The 18,659-nt window shown below is 30.8% G+C and overlaps 3 protein-coding genes across 9 annotated transcripts; 2 read left to right on the top strand and 1 right to left on the bottom strand.

Annotated features, from left to right (window-relative positions):
- The first annotated feature begins 178 nt into the window (after positions 1-178).
- Positions 179-11,304, top strand: LOC131842006 (ethanolaminephosphotransferase 1). The gene is made up of 9 exons (XM_059190437.1): positions 179-428; positions 621-689; positions 1,186-1,378; positions 5,997-6,123; positions 7,198-7,327; positions 7,838-7,995; positions 8,339-8,519; positions 9,762-9,947; positions 10,707-11,304. Exons 1-9 carry the CDS (start codon positions 378-380, stop codon positions 10,767-10,769), a joined length of 1,158 nt encoding a protein of 385 aa, XP_059046420.1. The 5' UTR covers positions 179-377; the 3' UTR covers positions 10,770-11,304.
- A 3,604-nt stretch (positions 11,305-14,908) lies between these two features.
- Positions 14,909-16,385, bottom strand: LOC131841945 (RNA polymerase II transcriptional coactivator-like). 5 transcript variants are annotated; one of them, XM_059190353.1, is made up of 3 exons: positions 16,299-16,385; positions 15,695-15,783; positions 14,909-15,214 (listed from the first exon to the last, which is right to left on the bottom strand). In XM_059190353.1, the coding sequence occupies exons 2-3, from the start codon at positions 15,755-15,757 to the stop codon at positions 14,957-14,959; spliced, it is 321 nt and encodes a 106-aa protein (XP_059046336.1). In that variant the 5' UTR covers positions 15,758-15,783; positions 16,299-16,385; the 3' UTR covers positions 14,909-14,956. The 5 variants fall into 5 exon arrangements, with proteins under 5 accessions (XP_059046336.1, XP_059046337.1, XP_059046334.1 ...); XM_059190354.1 differs by lacking the exon at positions 16,299-16,385 and adding an exon at positions 16,063-16,182; XM_059190351.1 differs by lacking the exon at positions 16,299-16,385 and adding an exon at positions 16,036-16,181.
- LOC131841947 (uncharacterized) lies at positions 16,312-18,652 on the top strand. Of its 3 annotated transcripts, XM_059190355.1 has the most exons (3): positions 16,312-16,401; positions 17,018-17,114; positions 17,562-18,652. In XM_059190355.1, exons 2-3 carry the CDS (start codon positions 17,036-17,038, stop codon positions 18,650-18,652), a joined length of 1,170 nt encoding a protein of 389 aa, XP_059046338.1. In that variant the 5' UTR covers positions 16,312-16,401; positions 17,018-17,035. The 3 variants fall into 3 exon arrangements, 1 of the variants encoding a protein (XP_059046338.1); XR_009357473.1 differs by lacking the exons at positions 16,312-16,401; positions 17,562-18,652 and adding an exon at positions 16,464-16,542 and having other exon boundaries at positions 17,018-17,282; XR_009357472.1 differs by lacking the exons at positions 16,312-16,401; positions 17,562-18,652 and adding an exon at positions 16,585-16,670 and having other exon boundaries at positions 17,018-17,282.
- The last annotated feature ends 7 nt before the right edge of the window (positions 18,653-18,659 follow it).

The following is an 18,659-nucleotide window of genomic DNA, read 5'->3' on the forward strand; positions in this document are numbered from 1 at the left end:
GCGGTTATAGAATTAATCGAAAATATAAATAAATCCTTTCGGTTTATTAAAAAAAATATATAATGAAAACAATTTACAAAAATTAATTGCATTAAACTATTATACATTATACAAATACATACATATTTTCCCATAGCCAACCGAACAGATTACAGCAAGAAATGGAATGCACACAGTTCTCTTTGCTATATCTTTTTTCTAGTTGTCATGTGGAATTTAACGTCAGTGGGTGTATTTTTTATCATATAATCAGACAACGCAATAAAAACAACAATTAAAAAAATATATCAAAACGTTTTCAACAAATATATGACATAACAAGAAACTATGAAAATTGAATTTATTTCATAAAAATCTTTAATATTACTTCTGATATAATGAGTCGTTTCCTGTCGCCGGACAAATTGGAAGGTTTTGAAAAATACAAGGTAATTATGTTTTACTTTAAATAAAAAACTACGCGGTGAAAATTATTATACAAATTACGTAATAACTGAATTCATATTTTATAAGTCTTCTTGTATTACCTCTTCATATTCCCAGAAATACTCTACAGTAAAAACCATCATAGATATATATTTATGTAACACTGATTGTAATATTTTTTTTTATAATTCCAGTACAACTCGATCGATACAAGTATACTCAGCAATAATGTAATGCACCCATTTTGGAACTGGTGTGTACAGGTGAGAGTTAGAAATATAATAGTGCATGTTAGGTTTATATATATTATTTTGGTGCTGGTAGAGATTTCACAAGTAGTAATTAATTATAAATAAAAAATATACTTTGTAATTATTGATTATACATTGTACATATTATAGAATATTAAATGAATGAGTTCAACTGGAACTCTTAACTCTAGCTATTTTTATGAGAACACTCCTGTGGGTTAATATTTTGTATTTAAAAAATGTATTATTCTTCCATTCATGTAATGAACAAGATAGTAATTGCTTCATTGGCATGTTAAGAGCACTGCATAGAGTAAATAATATAAAACTGTCTTAAAATATAGATACAATATATTTTTTCAAATTAATCTTAACCAATTTCGATTTTAAAAGTGAGTTCATTGTAGTTTATGAATACACAAGCCAAGATGTCTGTGTATTGACAATGCACTTATAAGGATTTTAAATTATATTTAGTTAGCTTATTAATATAGTAACATGTTTGCAGTATTGTCCACCATGGGTAGCACCAAACCTGCTAACATTCACTGGCTTTCTACTGACAGTCCTTAATTTCCTGCTATTCTCTTACTATGACTATGGATTCCATGCCCTCACGCAGGAGAATGTAACTGAAGACAGTATACCTTGGTGGGTGTGGGCTGTGTCAGCTGTGAATCTTTTTGTTGCATACACATTAGGTAAGAAAATTTGTCATGTTCTTACTTTATTTTACATGTATACATATTGTATTTAATACTTGTTTTACTTAAGAAAGTTTCTTAAATATTAAAATTAATAATATTAAATAGACATATAAATAATTATAATGTTTTAATAATCACATTGCAATACTTATTTTCTCCAAAAAGTAGCAACCAGCTTCGGATATTTAGTTACCGCGTTGAAAGTCACTACAATCAATTGCAGTTATAAACAGTTTTCATTTTGTACTTTTTATTAATTTGTTTAATATAATCAGTCAATTAATATAACTTTTTAAATACAATTACATTATATAAATAAAAAAAAAATGGGCAAATGCTTACTAGATTCTGTTCATGTTTTTGCTCATTTGAATCGATATACACAAAGAAGTATCAAATTCAGTTTCATATTTATAGTGTTTGTAGGGATCAGAAATGGCAATTTTTAAAATCAAATTGTTATAATAATTTCATATTATTTTAATTTTTTATTGATTGATTTCCAAATCCACAATATTTTCTGCCGTCAAGTACTCAAACACCAAATATTAAAATAAAGCACAGGATGGAAAGGGATGAATTACATGTTACTTATACACCTTGCATTACCTCAACATATGGAGTAGGGATGGTTAGTAATGGGGATTAGTGACCCCAGTGCAATCAACATATACCAGCAGGTCAACATCGACACTGTGCCCTCTGAAAATCATCATGGTTAAAATTGCCACAATTGACTAAGTGATCTGACTTTATCCTCCACTAGTGTCTTGTTAGAATATACAGTAGGTTTCAGGTGTACATTCTATACTCACACAATAAAAAAAAATCATTTATCTATTTACAACCTGATATATATCAGTGTTTAGTGCCCATAATAGAATCACTATTTCATAATATTAAATTTGTAAATTTTTTTTTCAGAAAATATAGATAGTCTAAGCTATCTGTATTATCTGAAAAAAAAATGTACTAAGTAAATTTACATGAAAAAAGCATAGATGAGAGACGTCGAGTATCGTAACTTTACATTACAAGTGACACTCCTTAGCCGAAAGTGTTATATTGTTTGTGTATAGGAAGCCAGTTCAACGACTCGCCTATTGTTGTCCACTTATTCATGTAGGTAATTGCGAACGAAGTCTTCTCGCCGCTACTCAGTGACAGTCCTGATAACATATGTATTAAGTTACTTGTGCATTTATGAATTTATATAAACTAGCGGTTAATAGAAAAATAGTCTAGGTATATCCGTCGTCGTAATAAGAAAATCTTTAAGATGTACAGCTGTTTAGTCTCAAAAGGCTAACAAATAGACCGATAAGAAGACAGAAAAATACGTTTTCGAATTTTTAATATTATTAGTATAGACTAGCTGTGCACTCAACGTCGTACTCGTGCTATTCATTTTTCCGAATACCATGGGTATTGTAAACCGATGGGAATGGAAACACTATTATTTACTGTATTTCATTCATTTCATATCAATTGGAATACTTCAATAAAAACGGCATTCAAATCGATTGAGCTGTTTCTGATTAACGTGCACGAAAACATAGTTTCTAAAAACTAATTAGTTTCGGGACTTAAAGACAACGTGGACATTTGTTGACATTTTATTATATGTTATGATAAAAAGAAACTGCAGTGAAAGTATATATTTAGATGTAATCATTCAATTCATCCAGACATTACATTTTCATTGAAATAGTTGGCTGAAAATAAATTTTAGTAGAGTTTAATTCATTGACGCTCTCATGACTCAACGTCGTCAACGTAATCGATCTAGACGTAGACCTAGTCTTAGGCGTATGCGTAAGGGTTCCCATGGCCTCTGCGATATGTTTGAGGAGGAATAGTCGTCAGGTTTTTCGGCCCTTAATCCGGTGGGTCTCTACCTACTTTTAACTTTTAACGTGGGCTGTACAAGGTCGTCCACCTCCCATGTTTCGGCAGCCAAGAAGTTTGGTTTGTAAACCAGTAGGAGGGGAAACAAGACAATAAAATTACCGGATACAGAGGCATTATATTTTAGTCCTTCGGAATAGCAACGCATGAGTGGTGCCATGGACGTCACATGATGACGTGACGTGCTATTTATGTGTACAAACGGCGGGTAACTCTTACCATCAGATGGCCCGTCAGCTTGTTTGCTATTCCATTTATACAAATACAAACCTGGATAGATTTTAGGGGATAGCGTTAATGAAACAATAAATGAGTAAAAAATAATCCAGATTAATTTTTCCCATTTTTCCTTCCCAAAAACATTAATAAAATATAACTGATTGTATTAATAGTTGTTACGGTTCAATATTTTTATGCGAGCAATTAAATTGCTATTAAGTGTTGCAAACTAGCAGATTCCCGCGGCTTTGTCTGCTTAGAATTAGTACTTTCTCTAGTTAAATTGTTAATGTGATAAACGAATACAAACTTCCATTCCAATTTCGTCACTTTATTAATCTATAAAGTTATGATTTTTATGTTTATAAGTGATTTTTTAAATAAAAGGTAGGCGATGTCTGTCGCCTTGATATCTTTCGTGTTGTCAAATTTCGTTTAGGTACTTTAAACGTACTTTAAACAAACACACTTTCACTTTTATAATATTAACATATTAATAAAATGTCTTTACTATATTTAACAATATATACATATCTTTACAAATAGTGAACGCACGATAGCTACAGTTTCGATGCCCTTTCTTATCTGGTGTTAAATGTCTGCATTGATAAATAATAAGATGTATATATTTCATCAATTTGTTCTAATTATGGAGTGTCGTTTGATTATATAGTATTAAATCATTAATAACATTGCTACGTAGATACGGATATAGCTATATTATTTATAAGCCATTCTTCATCACGTGTTTTCCTTTAGGGCAGGTTCATGCCTATAACAGCAGGTCTTTCTAAAGTCTAATGTCAATATCACTAAATCGATATCAGTTAGTAGTTATATTGTATATGAAATCATCATTACATAGTATAAAACAAAGTCGCTGTCACTGTCTGTCCCTATGTACGCTTAAATCTTTAAAACTACGCAACGGATTTTGATGCGGTTTTTTTAATAGATAAAATAATTCTAGACGAATGTTTATATATATAGGTACTACATGTATACCCGTGCGAAGCCACGGCGAGTAGCTAGTATGAAATAAAACTTTGCTGTTTTATCATTCAAGAGTATAAAAAGGCGCCAACACGCGTAATCTAATGGCAATGGATCAAAATTAGTTTCCGCATTTAGTAGTTTCCAATCTGATCTCAATCATTGCTAGAACTGATCTGCATTTTAAGCTACGAAACAATAGGAGTATTATGAGAGAGGACAGGTTATTGATATAGCCTATGACCTGTGATTGTATTGTTGTATTAAAGGAGTCATCTACACTAAGATTATATATACATACATTGTTCTTAGGCTTCGTACAAACTAGAATGCGGCTCACTTGATAGTATTTTTTTATGTATGGAATTATGCACTGCTAACGGTTTACGCTGGTACCAGTGGAGGATGATAAGATGATCATGAGGTCAGGGCAGATAGCCCATCGTGACAAATTCACCAAGAATTTATCACGATGATTTCCAGGGGTAACCGCGTGGAAGTCGACATGACATGGTACATTGCTGGCAATAAGATCAGTCCACATTATTAACAATCCCGTTCCCCCACTTGATAGTCGTACACGTGCCCATATGTTTACATCCGCCCATAAGTGATACCAAAACCTAAAATTTTTTTATAAATAACAGAAAACACATTGATACATGAGTTTGTATCTGGGGGGATTTTATTTAGTGGCACCGGATGATGATAATGAGGAGGTTCATGATGATTGGGAGAATGATAGGATAAGCATGAGGTCAGGTCGGTTAGCCCATCGCAACAAATTCACCGTACCGTGTGCTATATAATAATAGTAATGGGGTTATTAGTCCAAATTACTAACAATCCCCTTCCCTCCTGTTTCTGGGGGTTTTCTTATAGAGTTGTATTATATCTCTTTGAATTTGTATCAGTTGTCTAGTAACCCATAACACAAGCTCTGCTTAGGGCTAGACGGCACTGTGTGAATTGTCCTTAGTTATTATTATTATTACACATGAACAACATGATTGGCTGAAAGGCTGTACAGACACACTTCCGCATTTATATTGTTAGTATGGATTAGAATAGATTACTTAGTAAGCACTTGTATTAGGGCATCTACTAGCGCCCTGGTGTACTAAGCTGTATTAGTGCTCTAAGCCGATTTCCATAGTAACATTATTAAAACGAATATAAATCTGTACGTCTGTTACTTATTGTCAATTTATTTTTTAAATTACGTATTCAGGTAGATTCGACCCTAGCAAAGAATATATACCTATACACATACATTCTACTTCTTGTCTACTACTTTAGGGCCTAAAATAGGTTATGTGAACTTATATGGGCAGTCAATCATTTCTAAAGTAAGGAATACAAAACTCAATTACCTATTAATTTTACGCACACGAATAATATCAAACAATGTCACAATGTGTTTAACCATATCTCCATATCCCTAATTTAGATATTTTTTTATTATGAAAGCTAATTTTATTGATTATTTCAGATGGGATCGACGGTAAACAGGCCCGACGCACAGGTACCAGTGGCCCACTCGGGGAACTATTCGACCATGGCTTGGATTCTTACTCCGCAGTTCTTATACCCACATGCTTATATAGCATATTTGGAAGGTAATTATAATACTTCGACAATTCACACAGCTCCATCTAGTCCAAAGCTAAGCACAGCTCATGTTGGGTGCTAAACAACTATTAGAAATATCAGAAATAAGTCGGTGTACTAAATCGCTAGACCAAACAGGCCGTCATTATTGTACAATAGTTAAAAATCTTTGAAATTGGCACTAACGTCATTGTGACAAAGTATCCGATTGTTTACATGTTTTGCATAAGAGTTCATGAAAAATCGATCCGTTATGGGTAGGTATATTATATATTTTTTTAAATCTCAACAAACCATAATTATAACTGTATGGTGTGAGCCGGCCTACGTTATTTTTATTTAAATTAGGATCACAGGTCAATATCGCGTGAGTAGGCAAACACAATTTTATGGGTATGTATAATGTAGGTTTTTACAATTACAATAAATAGATTTCATTCATAAAATTTCTAACTATTGGCACGAAGATTATGGTGTTATAGTATATGTTTCTTTTTGTGTAACGCAACTTTAATTGTACGTTTTTTACTTGATTAAACGTTGGTTTAATTCAGCCGATTAGGGCAAATACAACCGGATAAATATTATGAACAATTGAGACACTTTTATAGATATTTATGGATTCCAGACACGAGTCTAGAATTTGATCGAGCACCTACGAATACATCACATCAAATATACGATTACCACTTACCATCAGACCGCACGTCAGTACGCCCTTTTTACACAAGTAGATACTTTTCTAATATTAAGATGATTAGTTTTAGAAAAGTATCTAATTATCTTATCTTTTGTAAAGTTTTAACTACCTCCCGAAATACCTGTGGACCACAGTGTGTAAATATAACAAAGAGTATATTAATGTTTCGTGAGGGTCAGCAGCAGGCATGTTGATTACCCCTGGTGTTACAGAGATATACAATCGATGGTAAATGGTTACCATCTGAAGTGGTATAAAAAAAATTAAGTTTTGTGATGGAGGCCAGTCGCCACTGGCCTCTGACTGACTAGGCATTATGCAGTAGATTAAAATGATCATGTTAGTAACTTTAATAAATAACGTAACATTGACAACTTTTCAGGGATGAATTAAGTCCTCTAAGGTTTTTCTTCGTTATTTGGAATATATTCATCAACTTCTACCTCACCCACTGGGAGAAATATAACACCGGAGTCATGTTCCTTCCATGGGGTTACGACTTCACAATGATCGTAAGTTTAATATATATTATATTATATATTAATTTTATTTGTGGTGTAAAGCTGGATTCAGATATTATCAGGATTATTCATATATAATTATCTATATATGCCATATTTTTTGTGTTGTGTAGGTATAAATACAAAATTATTGTTACAATAGATAGTAGTAATATTATCATGAGATATCTTTATTGAACTACCAATGAATATGTTTTGATTTCTCCGTAATATGCCTTATTAACCTGTTTAATGATACACTCCAAATAGCATAGTATTTATAAATAAATAATACTTATATGTATGTGTCACGCAGGTACGTACATATGAAAAATAAATATCGTTTAAATATCTACCAAAAGTTTTCGAACCCCTAAAAATATAAATACTTATTTTTTTTTATTTCATTGTACCTAGTGGCAAATAAGCTGACAGGTTAACCTCTGATAAAGTATATTAATTAAATTGTTAAAATGGAGTAAATAGGTACCAGCATGAGTAATAATATTCCTACATATTTAGGGATCCTGCCTTTTATTACTGGTGACGTCTGTGATTGGCCCCAAGGCATGGCACATTACACTGCCGGGTGGCATCACGCCTGGATTCATTTTCGAAATAGTTCTCTACTTTTCTGCCATGATCACAAGTCAAACTGTAATTTTATGGAATATTTACAAGTGAGTATTGATGGAGATATTCAGTGGATATAAACAGTAGATACAATTTATTCTTGTTATTAATTATTAACTGTTAACAAAAACAATACTAATTTTAAATCTGATGGATTATACTTTTTATTCCACAACCAATGTACATAATAAGTATGCAGATTTCATGCACAATTGCATGAGTATTTAATTTATTAAATGTATTTAAAATAGTATATCTAGTGGCATTTTCTTTACAAACTTAATCATGGTTTTGCTTACTTTTTATCGAGTTTTGCCTATTTTTTATTAAGTATTTATTATACAATTTACATTTTTCTTTGGCGGTAATTAATTTAATGTTTATTAACAGGTCATATCGAGACCGGACTGGCAAGATGCGTTCGTTCTTGGAAGCAATACGGCCGTTGGTCCCGGTTGCAACATTCTTCACGCTGAGCACAGTTTGGGCACTATACTCTCCCACCAATATCATAGACCGCGGACCAAGACTTTTCTACATACTCACAGGAACTATATTCTCCAACATTAATGTGAGTTATCTGCTGGATTTATGTTAATAACATTAGTTGAAATATGTATAGTAGAATTGAAACGCAGGGATTCAGACCCAATTCCATTCTGCTAGATATTCTTATCTATACATGTAAATAAAATTGAAGTATCTGTTTGTAATATTGAAATAATTGTTTTTTACTACATGCATATGAATATAAATACGGTACATACACCAAAATAACGTTTTTACAATTTTTTTCTGTCTGTCTGTTTGGCTGGACCAATTTTGACGGGACTTTTTTTGACAGGTAGCTGAGGTAATAAGGAGTAACTTAGGCTACTTTTATTTTAGAAAAATAAAGTTAAATTCCACGCGGACGAAGTCGCGGGAACAGCTAATATTATATAAAAGGACACCTGATGGTAAGCGGCAACTGTCGGTTATATAATTAGCAGCACCACAAACATCAGGCCAGTTGTCATACGAGGATATGATTAGATTATACTATGATTAGATTATATACAAACGTGTCATGGAGTCTATATATTATGTTATCAAGAAGATGTAATATAATGTACTCTCTCTTATGTAAACTATTTGGCAAGATGTAATAGATGCGATGTAAATATTGGAAGTGGTAGAAACACGGAATTAGTATAATTATATTAAAAAAAATTGTTTCTCGTCTAACATTTTGTTTAAAACTGATGCTTCATGATTTTTTTTAAAGCCTTTTTTGACCTAAATACCGTTTAATTAAAGTTAGTAATTGATTTTTTGGAAATTACATATGAATTTACAACACACTATAAAAACCTTCACATATACAAACACATATATAAACCTTCCTCTTGAATCACTCTATTTAAAAAAAGGTTTCAAAATTCGTTGCGTAGTTTTAAAGATTTAAGCATACATAGGGACAGATAGCGACAGCGGCTTTGTTTTATACAGTGTAAAATGACATATAATGTTTTTTTAGTAAAAGAAGCTAAAAAATACTTAAAATTCTTAGTGCTGATAATATAATCTGATTACATAAAGAATGAAAGCGTAGCGGGTTCTATATTGATCGTCGCATGCCTCCTTCTTATTAATGTGCATTTATTGAAAAGAGAAAATTTATTGCTCATTCTTCTTATGATGAATAAGCTTTCCGAATGAGTGACAGAATCTAAAAATATGACTCTTCAGAAGTGCTTAAACTTAACAGTTTGTTTGAATAAATATAATTTGTATTTTGTTAATGCAATCGCTATAATGTTTTCTATTTCAGTGTCGTCTAATCGTGGCACAAATGAGTGATACAAGGTGCGAGGGGTTCAATGGATTGTTTATACCATATGCCCTAGTGATGGGTATCGTGTTCTATTTCCACGTGTCTCCTATGACAGAGCTCTTATTACTCACCGTGCTGTGCTGCGTGTGCTCCGTTGCGCACATTTACTACGGTTCCAAAGTTGTGAGTAACTTTTTCTTATATATTTTGTATATGTTAAAATAGACTGTGAGAAGTCGTCTGCGTGGATACCTCAGTCTCTCCTATTTCAGCCGCCAAGCAGATTGCTTTATAAGCCATTTCTGTTGTACAGTGCAGATTGGGCACTGCAATAACAGTATAAAAGCCATATCGTTGTTTTTACTTTGAAATGTAATTTGGGAATGTATGAGTGATGTCACGGATATAACACGAAGATGTCTGTATGTTGATCCTGTGTATAGGGAACAGTTGCCGCTTACCGTCAGATGGTTTGCCACTCCTTATTGTATTCCAATTTTTTTGTTATTCTACTTAGACGTAGAAATCAAGGGACTATAATAGATATATTTTGTTGATGAAAAAAACAAGATGAAATTTAATAGCAATGTATTTATTAGTTTGCTGTTGTAAAAATAATGTCACTTCTTACAAACTTTTAATATTCAAATGCAATAAGAGGTACAAAGCTTAGAGGGCAAGCTCTCGAATTTGACTGACGCCTGAAACTCAATTTACATTCCTGTTTTACTCCAAAGATCAAAAACAATCTATAACAAAGCAAAATTAAACCCTCTTCCACTTTGGAATAATCAAATAGATGTTTATTATTGATATATCCTCCTCATGCGATCTTCGGAACTTCGGATGTTTTACCTCTACCGATCGCACAACCTGCTTACTTGCTTACCTTCATTAAATCTTTTATATATTACTTATTAATACAATGTTATTTGTTTTCAGGTACAAGAAATGTGTGAGCATTTCAAAATAGCATGTTTCCACATAAAACCAAAGACAAAATAAGTTATTTTGAATTATTTTATAAATATATGTTTGTAATTTATTAGGCGACTAAATGCCTGTATACGAGCTCTCCATATTAGACTTGACGGCTCTCCTTCATTTATACTCTTTGTACTGAAAAAGATCTGAGTAGATAATTATTTTGGGCTGGGGTAAGCATTTTATATTAACCTTAGTGCAGACTATAAATATTGATAAATTTACAAATAATATAAACAGTGTAGTTGATTATAACCTTAGAGCAGCAGGTTTTATAGTGACTTTTATATAAGGTTACAATCAAGTGATATAAATAAGGCATTTCATATTTATTAAATACAAATTATGGTCACTAGTTACAAGCTAGACTGTTTTTATTAATTTATTTGTGTAATTTTTGAATAATTTGTACTTTTACCAAATTGTAAGGATATTATATGTCCTGAATGATTTTTTCGATACCAAAAATTTACATTTAAATATAATTATTGTCTCGCTATAAGAAACATACATATATATAAATATAAATGAAATTTGTGAAGGAGTAATAAAAAAATATATTAAAAAAAAATATTTTAATTGATCTATTCGTGATTGATAGACTTTTGTTATGTTCAAAATATTCGCGTATGAAAAAAGTGCTGTGGTACCTTAGTCAAATTTTATTTTACTGTAATATAATTGTAAACATGTAAATCGTGTGGTTACTGCTCTAAGGCTTTTAAACATATTATAATATTTTTTTACAAATTTCTCTACAATATCCAAATAATGTCTTTACTGAAAAAGTAAGTTAGTCAATTATTTTACTTCAAAAATCCTTTAAGTTGCACAATAGTTACTAGTAACACCTAGTCATACGTTATCATTATAATGATATTTGATATCGAATATTTTAAATATGGATTGGAAAAGGTAAATTTAAGTAATTAGGTAAGTATATTATTTGTGGGCCAGGTTTGAGAAGACTAAGTATCTATGAATACTTTTATGCCTTCTGTTTATTGCATAAATGTATGTCTTACATCATATTTTTTATAATTTATATGTATATATATATTAGTACCTATTAGGCTATTTGGGTGTATCAATTCGAAACCCAGAAACTTCAAATTGTGAAATTGTACATGATACTATTTATAACGAAGGTTTATATTTTAGAATTAATATTATCTATGTCAAAACCCATAATGAATTATGGTATTGTAGTAGTAGTAGCTTATTGCATAGTAAAATATATACACATTTTCATTTCTATCCTATTTATACCTTCATAATAGAAATACTATTCCATAATATTACACACTGAACTACAAAAAGTAACACCAAACATACATCTATGTAATAAAATATCTTAATAAATCATGACATAAATATTGCATGCATCTTGTGATAATAATGATATCTATTTAGTCACTAAATAGGTCTTAATACATTATATAATATGTGTTTGTAACCAGAAAATAAATTCGAGGTTTTATTTAGTCATTACCATTTTTATTGTTACTTTAGTATCAATCAGTTCAGACAAGAAACTCTCTTAATTTATAATATTATAAAATACGTTCAGAATACTGTTATAAATAAAATATTGCAGAACAATTTTAATAAGGCTTACCATAAAACTAGAGTAGCAATACTAGCTGTGCCGAAGGTTTCTTGCTTATTGTATCTCGTTACCTATTCCAATCCTTGATTGTGGTGATTCCGCATCATAAATATTTAGGCGCTAATGTTAAGGCAGCTAAACTTACAGTTCACTATCTATGAAATATTGATACATGTAATTATAAATGTACTATATCGTATAAATATTACAAATGTGTGTGAGAAAATAACCTAATTCTCTGTCCTACTTACCAAACTAGATTCAAGATAAAAATAATAAGCAAATGTAATTATCACACATAAATTAAGGAATTGTATGTGTAATAATTATTTATTTTGTTTTTATATAACTATATGAACTCTAAATGCGCAATGTATACCTTTTGTTATATTTGTATGCCTGCGTTAATCTTTATGTGCATGATACGGTTGTTTAACACTTTTGACATGTATCTGGACTTTGTTTAGTTCAACTATGTTGTAATTTAACACGTATATAACATACTTAGTCGTAAACATTGTAGCAACCTGAAACCCAGTGACAATATATCTTAGTATAAATTGTTCATGTCATGAACAATTTATACTAAGATATGCAGCAATGTCTGACAAGATTTTAAAGTTTCATACTTACGCGCATACTAAATTAGTTTAATGACCAAGCGTCATAAAAAATTTATACCCATTACGACAAACCTTGTATTTGAAAATTATTCAAACAATCCATGTGAAAATCATTTGAATAAATGTATATTTATCATAATTAAAAAAAAATTAAAAACAAAACATTTTCGTCATTGAAACTGTAGTATTGAATTTGAATCATATCCAAATAATATAACGATACTTTCTCCTGAAATAGTGTTTGACCAACGGTAACATTGGCTCATCCGGTGAAACATTATCTGTATCACTCACCTCCCAGATTCTGTGTTCCATACTTGGACTTGATTATCGTTTGCAAATTACATTTATAAATTTTCTCTTTTTAAGATCTATTGTATATGTTCGTTTTCAGTTATTCTGTAAGTCCTGCAAGTTTACAGTCTTTTTAATGGATGACAATGCTTTAGTTCAACCGCCTGAGCTAACGATATACGCTGGCAGGGCACCAGTGGCAAATAAGAAGACGAGCATGAGGTCAAATCAGTCAAAGCCACCATGACACATTCACAAGGAATTTGTCATGGTTTCCAGGGGAGCCTTGTAGAGGTGATGAATTTATATAACAAATGCATTAACACCAGATGAGTAAATGTGTACAAACTTGGTTTTATGTAGTTATCAATAAATTGATCTAAGCCATAAGGAATATTGACTATATTTTTGTACATTTATAAACTAGGTAATTTGAACCTACTGCAATATGATGTATGTTTTAGATGCATATTGAAAAATATACTTCTAATATGCCAATGCTGCATTGCGGTCATAAGTAGTAATTGTAATTATATGAATGTAAAAATATCATCTGTAAATAATAATTATACAGTAGGTACATTTTTAGATATTGGAAACTTATTCAATGGAGTGATGCGGTTTAGTAATTGAAGGAACAATAATTATTTTCATGTCTTAATTTATACAATATACATATTTGTGGATGTATAATTAATCTTGATTATGTTATTAAATTGTTAGTCAAATGTAATGTTGCATTAATTTGAAAATCCCTACTTTATAAGTGAATTTGCTGCAGACAAGTTAAAATTATTTACATTCTCACTTACCTATGTTACCCAGAATAATATTTATATATATATATATATATATACAAATATAATATTCTACTCTTTTGTCAAAGGCAGTCTCTATTCAGCTTCCTCTAGTGCTACAAGTAAGCAAATTTTGTTTACGACCTGCAGAATGAAATAAAACTAGTAGTAATCAACTTTGCACTATCATAGGTGATTGATTATAGTTCTTAATACACTAGTTCTCTTTACTAACAATGCCCTACCTGTAATGAAGCCCTACCAGTAATAGAGACACTCAACCTCATTGCTAGCAATACATTATTGTCAACTCAACCTCCCTTAGGAAATTATTGAATAAGCCTGCTGTATTTCCCACTGTAGGATAACTGCCCTGACTTTATTTCGCCTTCCACTAATGTAGCACTACAGTAAACCGTTAGTGCAGGCCAGCAAACAATATAATTTTCATTGCCTAAAGAAAACTTGTGAGATTACAAACCTAATGATGTTCTAAATCATGTGGCGACATCTATGTACATGCATGAGTATATTAAAATGAATCTGAGTGTAGGTACATTCCTTCAAACTTGATGAATATGCATACTTTGATGTTAGGAACCACAAGTTAAAACACACAGTACCAGTTGTAGTTAATTTTGAAGATGAAATTGTTAACTCTGCAGTTATAAATAAATAGATTAAAGGAACATGGTTAAATGATTAGATGTGCAGTGTTATTAGTTCTGTAAGGATGTACTGTTTAGTCATAAACAGACAACATGATGTACTGTTTAGACATAAATTTCATGATACCTACATACCATTGTTAAATTAATAGAAATAATGAAGCAGGCCTTAGTAGATAGAGTTGTATATTTCTTTCAGAATAACATACATTTTGACTTAACACATAGTACTGACTGTGTCATTTATTTCATCACTTAGAGACAATAGCTTTCTCCACTGTTCCGGAGTTAAACTAATGCCCTTCTTCCCTGGTAATAATTCACCATTCTTCTCATAGAATTCACGTACATCAATGTAAACTTTGCCTTTAAATTCTCTGACTTTCACCAACTTCTTCCCTTGTAAAACCCAAGTTGGCTCTTTGTCATCTGTTCTTGAACTTGTTTTGGCTTTTTTCTCTGGTGGAGGATTTCTCTAAAAATATGTACCTAGTTAAAATAATAAAGTAGCAAAGCACACCACAAGAATCTCACCTCCAACATAAATATAGGTTTACACAATACTAAGATATGTCATTAAGAGACTCTATTAATTGTAGGTATTGTCTGTACTGTATTAATTATAATATTTATATCAAATATAAAATGTACAGACAAATAACAACAGGTAAACCTATTAAAAACTAAATTGTGAATCTAATTCCATCATACATGCATGCTGGTGGTATTGGAATTTATTATATATTGTGCGGTTTGTAACATATTTTCTTATTTACAAGATATAATGGAAATGCCGGCAAACACGGCCGGTATTATGCCACGTGTACAGGCTTGGATATAAAAAAAATAAATATATTTCATTTTAGAAAATGATGACATTGCATACGAGTGCACATTCTATAATTTTTTTCTTTTTTATTCTTGTACTAAACGCTTTAATATTTTTCTAGCTTACATCAACAGGTCCATCGTCGCTGTCGCTGCTAGAACTCGTTTCCTTCTTCTTATTTTTTGGCATTGTTTAGTTTTTACTGGACCGTAATCCTAGAAAAATAGACAGTTTGTACCAACACCGTTTAACATACTTATACATACAAAATTAATATAAAATATACGTAAAACTACCTAAGCACAAAAATAAAGAAGGGTGGATATTTTAAATGTTAAAGTATAATAGGTATGACAATTATGTAGAACAAAAATGGTAATACTCATGAAACTGCATTTACTTTTTATACAATCTAATAAGAAATGGACGTTCAGGCAAAATAAAAAGAATACAAATAAATACGTTACTTTTACAGTCTACACATTATTTCTTACTTTACAGGTTATGTTATGTCAAAATTGTCAAATTTATTGCATTAGTTGAAATCGATTATTGGATCTGCAATTTGATGGATAATCGAATTTTATCGAAAATTTCTTGCGTGATATTTTTCAACAACAGTTGCTAGTTAATCAGTCTGTTGGCAGAAATTTGACTATCTGAATTGGAAGAATATTATATAACAATAAAAAAATAAAATCGCGAAATCATCGATATAATGCGAACTGACCGATAAATTACATATTCGATTGAGTCGAATTAAAATCACAGAACACTGATTCTAATCGTTAATTGTCATAAAATTGTCATTGATCGGCTGTCACTTTCTACAGGTGAGTAGATTATACTAATTCATTATTATTATTATTTATGTTCTCTAATAGTATTACCTATAAAAAAAAAATACTAAAGAAAATATAATTACTTATGAAATAGTTATTTTTATCGATTACAGTTTTTATTTTGGTGTGAATGTATGTTCTAAATATTAGTATAAGTATTATTAACCAATGAACTACAGATTTAAATCTAAATTATTCTAAATAAAAAAATATTGGTAAATTGGTGATTGTTTTAAGAATAATTGTACCAAGTGATTGATGTAAGGATTTTATATATATGATATGTCATAATAATGATGTATAGCCGATGCCGGCCTCTTTTCCTATATAAACATTAACGTAACCTTAAAAAATAAAATATAATATGTATAAAATTCACTTGCTTTGGTGTCATGTGACTACAGGGCACCTTACCAGATCCGTCTCTACTCCTGCCAAGTGATTGATGTAAGGATTTTATATATATGATATGTATATATATTCCTATATAAACATTAACGTAACCTAAGTCCTAAGACAAGCTTTATATAAAACCACTTAATGTTTGTGTCAATGCTGTTTATGAAAGAAGCTATTACATCACCTGATCATTTTTATTACTTCACAGTCTATCAAATTACTTGTGATGATGCTGGAACCGTGGAATGATCTATCAGTTTTGCCCCCTCCGGTACATACATCACAACCACAGTCATCCTGCATCGGTATATATCTTTATGTTATTTGCTATTGATACAGATTTTCTTTGGTTCTAATAATACAAATAACACAAGATCTAACAAACTATTTCTGTCCCTAAATTTTACGTTCATATGACATAGAACATAGGCATATATACAAATACACTAGTACCAATGACAAAAACTCTATCTACTTTCTCATAAGTCTCCCAAAAAAATTTACACTGGTGTTTCAGGCATCCTTAAGCTATTATATATGTGTACAGTCAAATGGCAGTATGCTTAATTGCCACTTTTATATATAAAAAAAATACATACATACTTAAAAATACACATATACTTTTTACTGAGTTCCTTATTTATAGATAACATATTCTTGAACTACAATAAAGTATTTTTAATAGATTTTTATATGGCAATTCCAGTTACTTATATCCTTATGTATTAAAAAACTTTCAAAAATATTTTCAGATATTGATGAGCTGAAAGATATATGTAATAATATAATTGCATTCTTATCAAAACAATCACCATTGCATGAGGAGAGTGCACTTTTATCCAGATTCATATATAAATTTGATAAAAAATTCAGAAATGATATAGGATACAGAAATCTCAAGAAAGTCTACACTGCTCTCCGTAGATATTTGAAGATAAATTTATTGAAAGATGTTGAATATTTTTCCTCTACACTTCCACAGAGTGACGAGCCATATTTGCCAACACGTCAAATGTTGGAGTATGTATTGATTCGGATAATGTCATTTTCAAAGATAATGTTTAGAATATGTATATGTTCTAAACAGGCTGCAATTTTTTATATGGACAGGTTAAAGAGAGGGGAGAGTCATTGGATGTCATTGATGCCTTATGCACTACTAAGCAGAGTATGGTCTATATGTATGGTATTACTTGAACAAGCATGTTCTTGGTATTCTAATTTATACAAATACCTTAATAAATTGCAGTTGAAGGGTGTGATTTTTTTACCAGCAGCCTATGAGCTGCCAGTTAATATAGAAGTATGGATTGACTTACAAAATATTGATTGTTATGGCAGATTTGATTGGTCTGAAAAAAGACATTTGACAATAGATTCCAACTTGGTTGAAGATGATGGGGAAACTTTTGATAGCATATTAGATTATGTGAAAGAGGTAAATGATGAAACATTTGAAGATATAAATAAACAGCTGATACCAAATCTTCAAGAAATGAAGCCATTATTAATTGAAACTTGTATGTCTCAGAGTATTGACATGGGTGAGTCAGTATCAAGGGAATACTTTAAGTCTTTTTTTAATCCTCAAACAAATGATAAAAAGTTAAACCATTCTGCTGACAAGGTGACTAACAAGGCCACATTACAAACATTTTTAGAAGCAGAGGAGACATATAGGAATGAAAGTGACAATAAATCATTAACCAAACATCTCAGTTTCATGCAGTGGCAAAGTTTAAAAAATTCTTTGCTTAAACTTAGTGACTCTTTAGCTAAGAACAGAAAAATAGAAAGAAAATTTCAAAGAATATGGCAAGAGAAATGTTTAGATTATGTTTAATAAAAGT

The sequence above is a fragment of the Achroia grisella genome, unplaced genomic scaffold, assembly GCF_030625045.1.
Source record: "Achroia grisella isolate CSIRO2021 unplaced genomic scaffold, CSIRO_AGI_Agris_v1 utg204, whole genome shotgun sequence".
Classification (NCBI taxonomy): domain Eukaryota; kingdom Metazoa; phylum Arthropoda; class Insecta; order Lepidoptera; family Pyralidae; genus Achroia; species Achroia grisella.

What these genes read in the sequence shown, in the direction of transcription:
- LOC131841945 (XM_059190353.1), bottom strand. Translation starts at nt 15,757, where the DNA reads ATGCCAAAAAATAAGAAGAAGGAAACGAGTTCTAGCAGCGACAGCGAC. An exon ending in GCGACGATGGACCTGTTGAT is followed by an intron (nt 15,215 to 15,694) that starts GTAAGCTAGAAA and finishes ACATATTTTTAG; the next exon opens with AGAAATCCTCCACCAGAGAA.
- LOC131841947 (XM_059190355.1), top strand. Translation starts at nt 17,036, where the DNA reads ATGATGCTGGAACCGTGGAATGATCTATCAGTTTTGCCCCCTCCGGTA. An exon ending in ACCACAGTCATCCTGCATCG is followed by an intron (nt 17,115 to 17,561) that starts GTATATATCTTT and finishes AAATATTTTCAG; the next exon opens with ATATTGATGAGCTGAAAGAT.
- LOC131842006 (XM_059190437.1), top strand. Translation starts at nt 378, where the DNA reads ATGAGTCGTTTCCTGTCGCCGGACAAATTGGAAGGTTTTGAAAAATAC. An exon ending in AAGGTTTTGAAAAATACAAG is followed by an intron (nt 429 to 620) that starts GTAATTATGTTT and finishes TTATAATTCCAG; the next exon opens with TACAACTCGATCGATACAAG. An exon ending in ATTTTATGGAATATTTACAA is followed by an intron (nt 7,996 to 8,338) that starts GTGAGTATTGAT and finishes GTTTATTAACAG; the next exon opens with GTCATATCGAGACCGGACTG.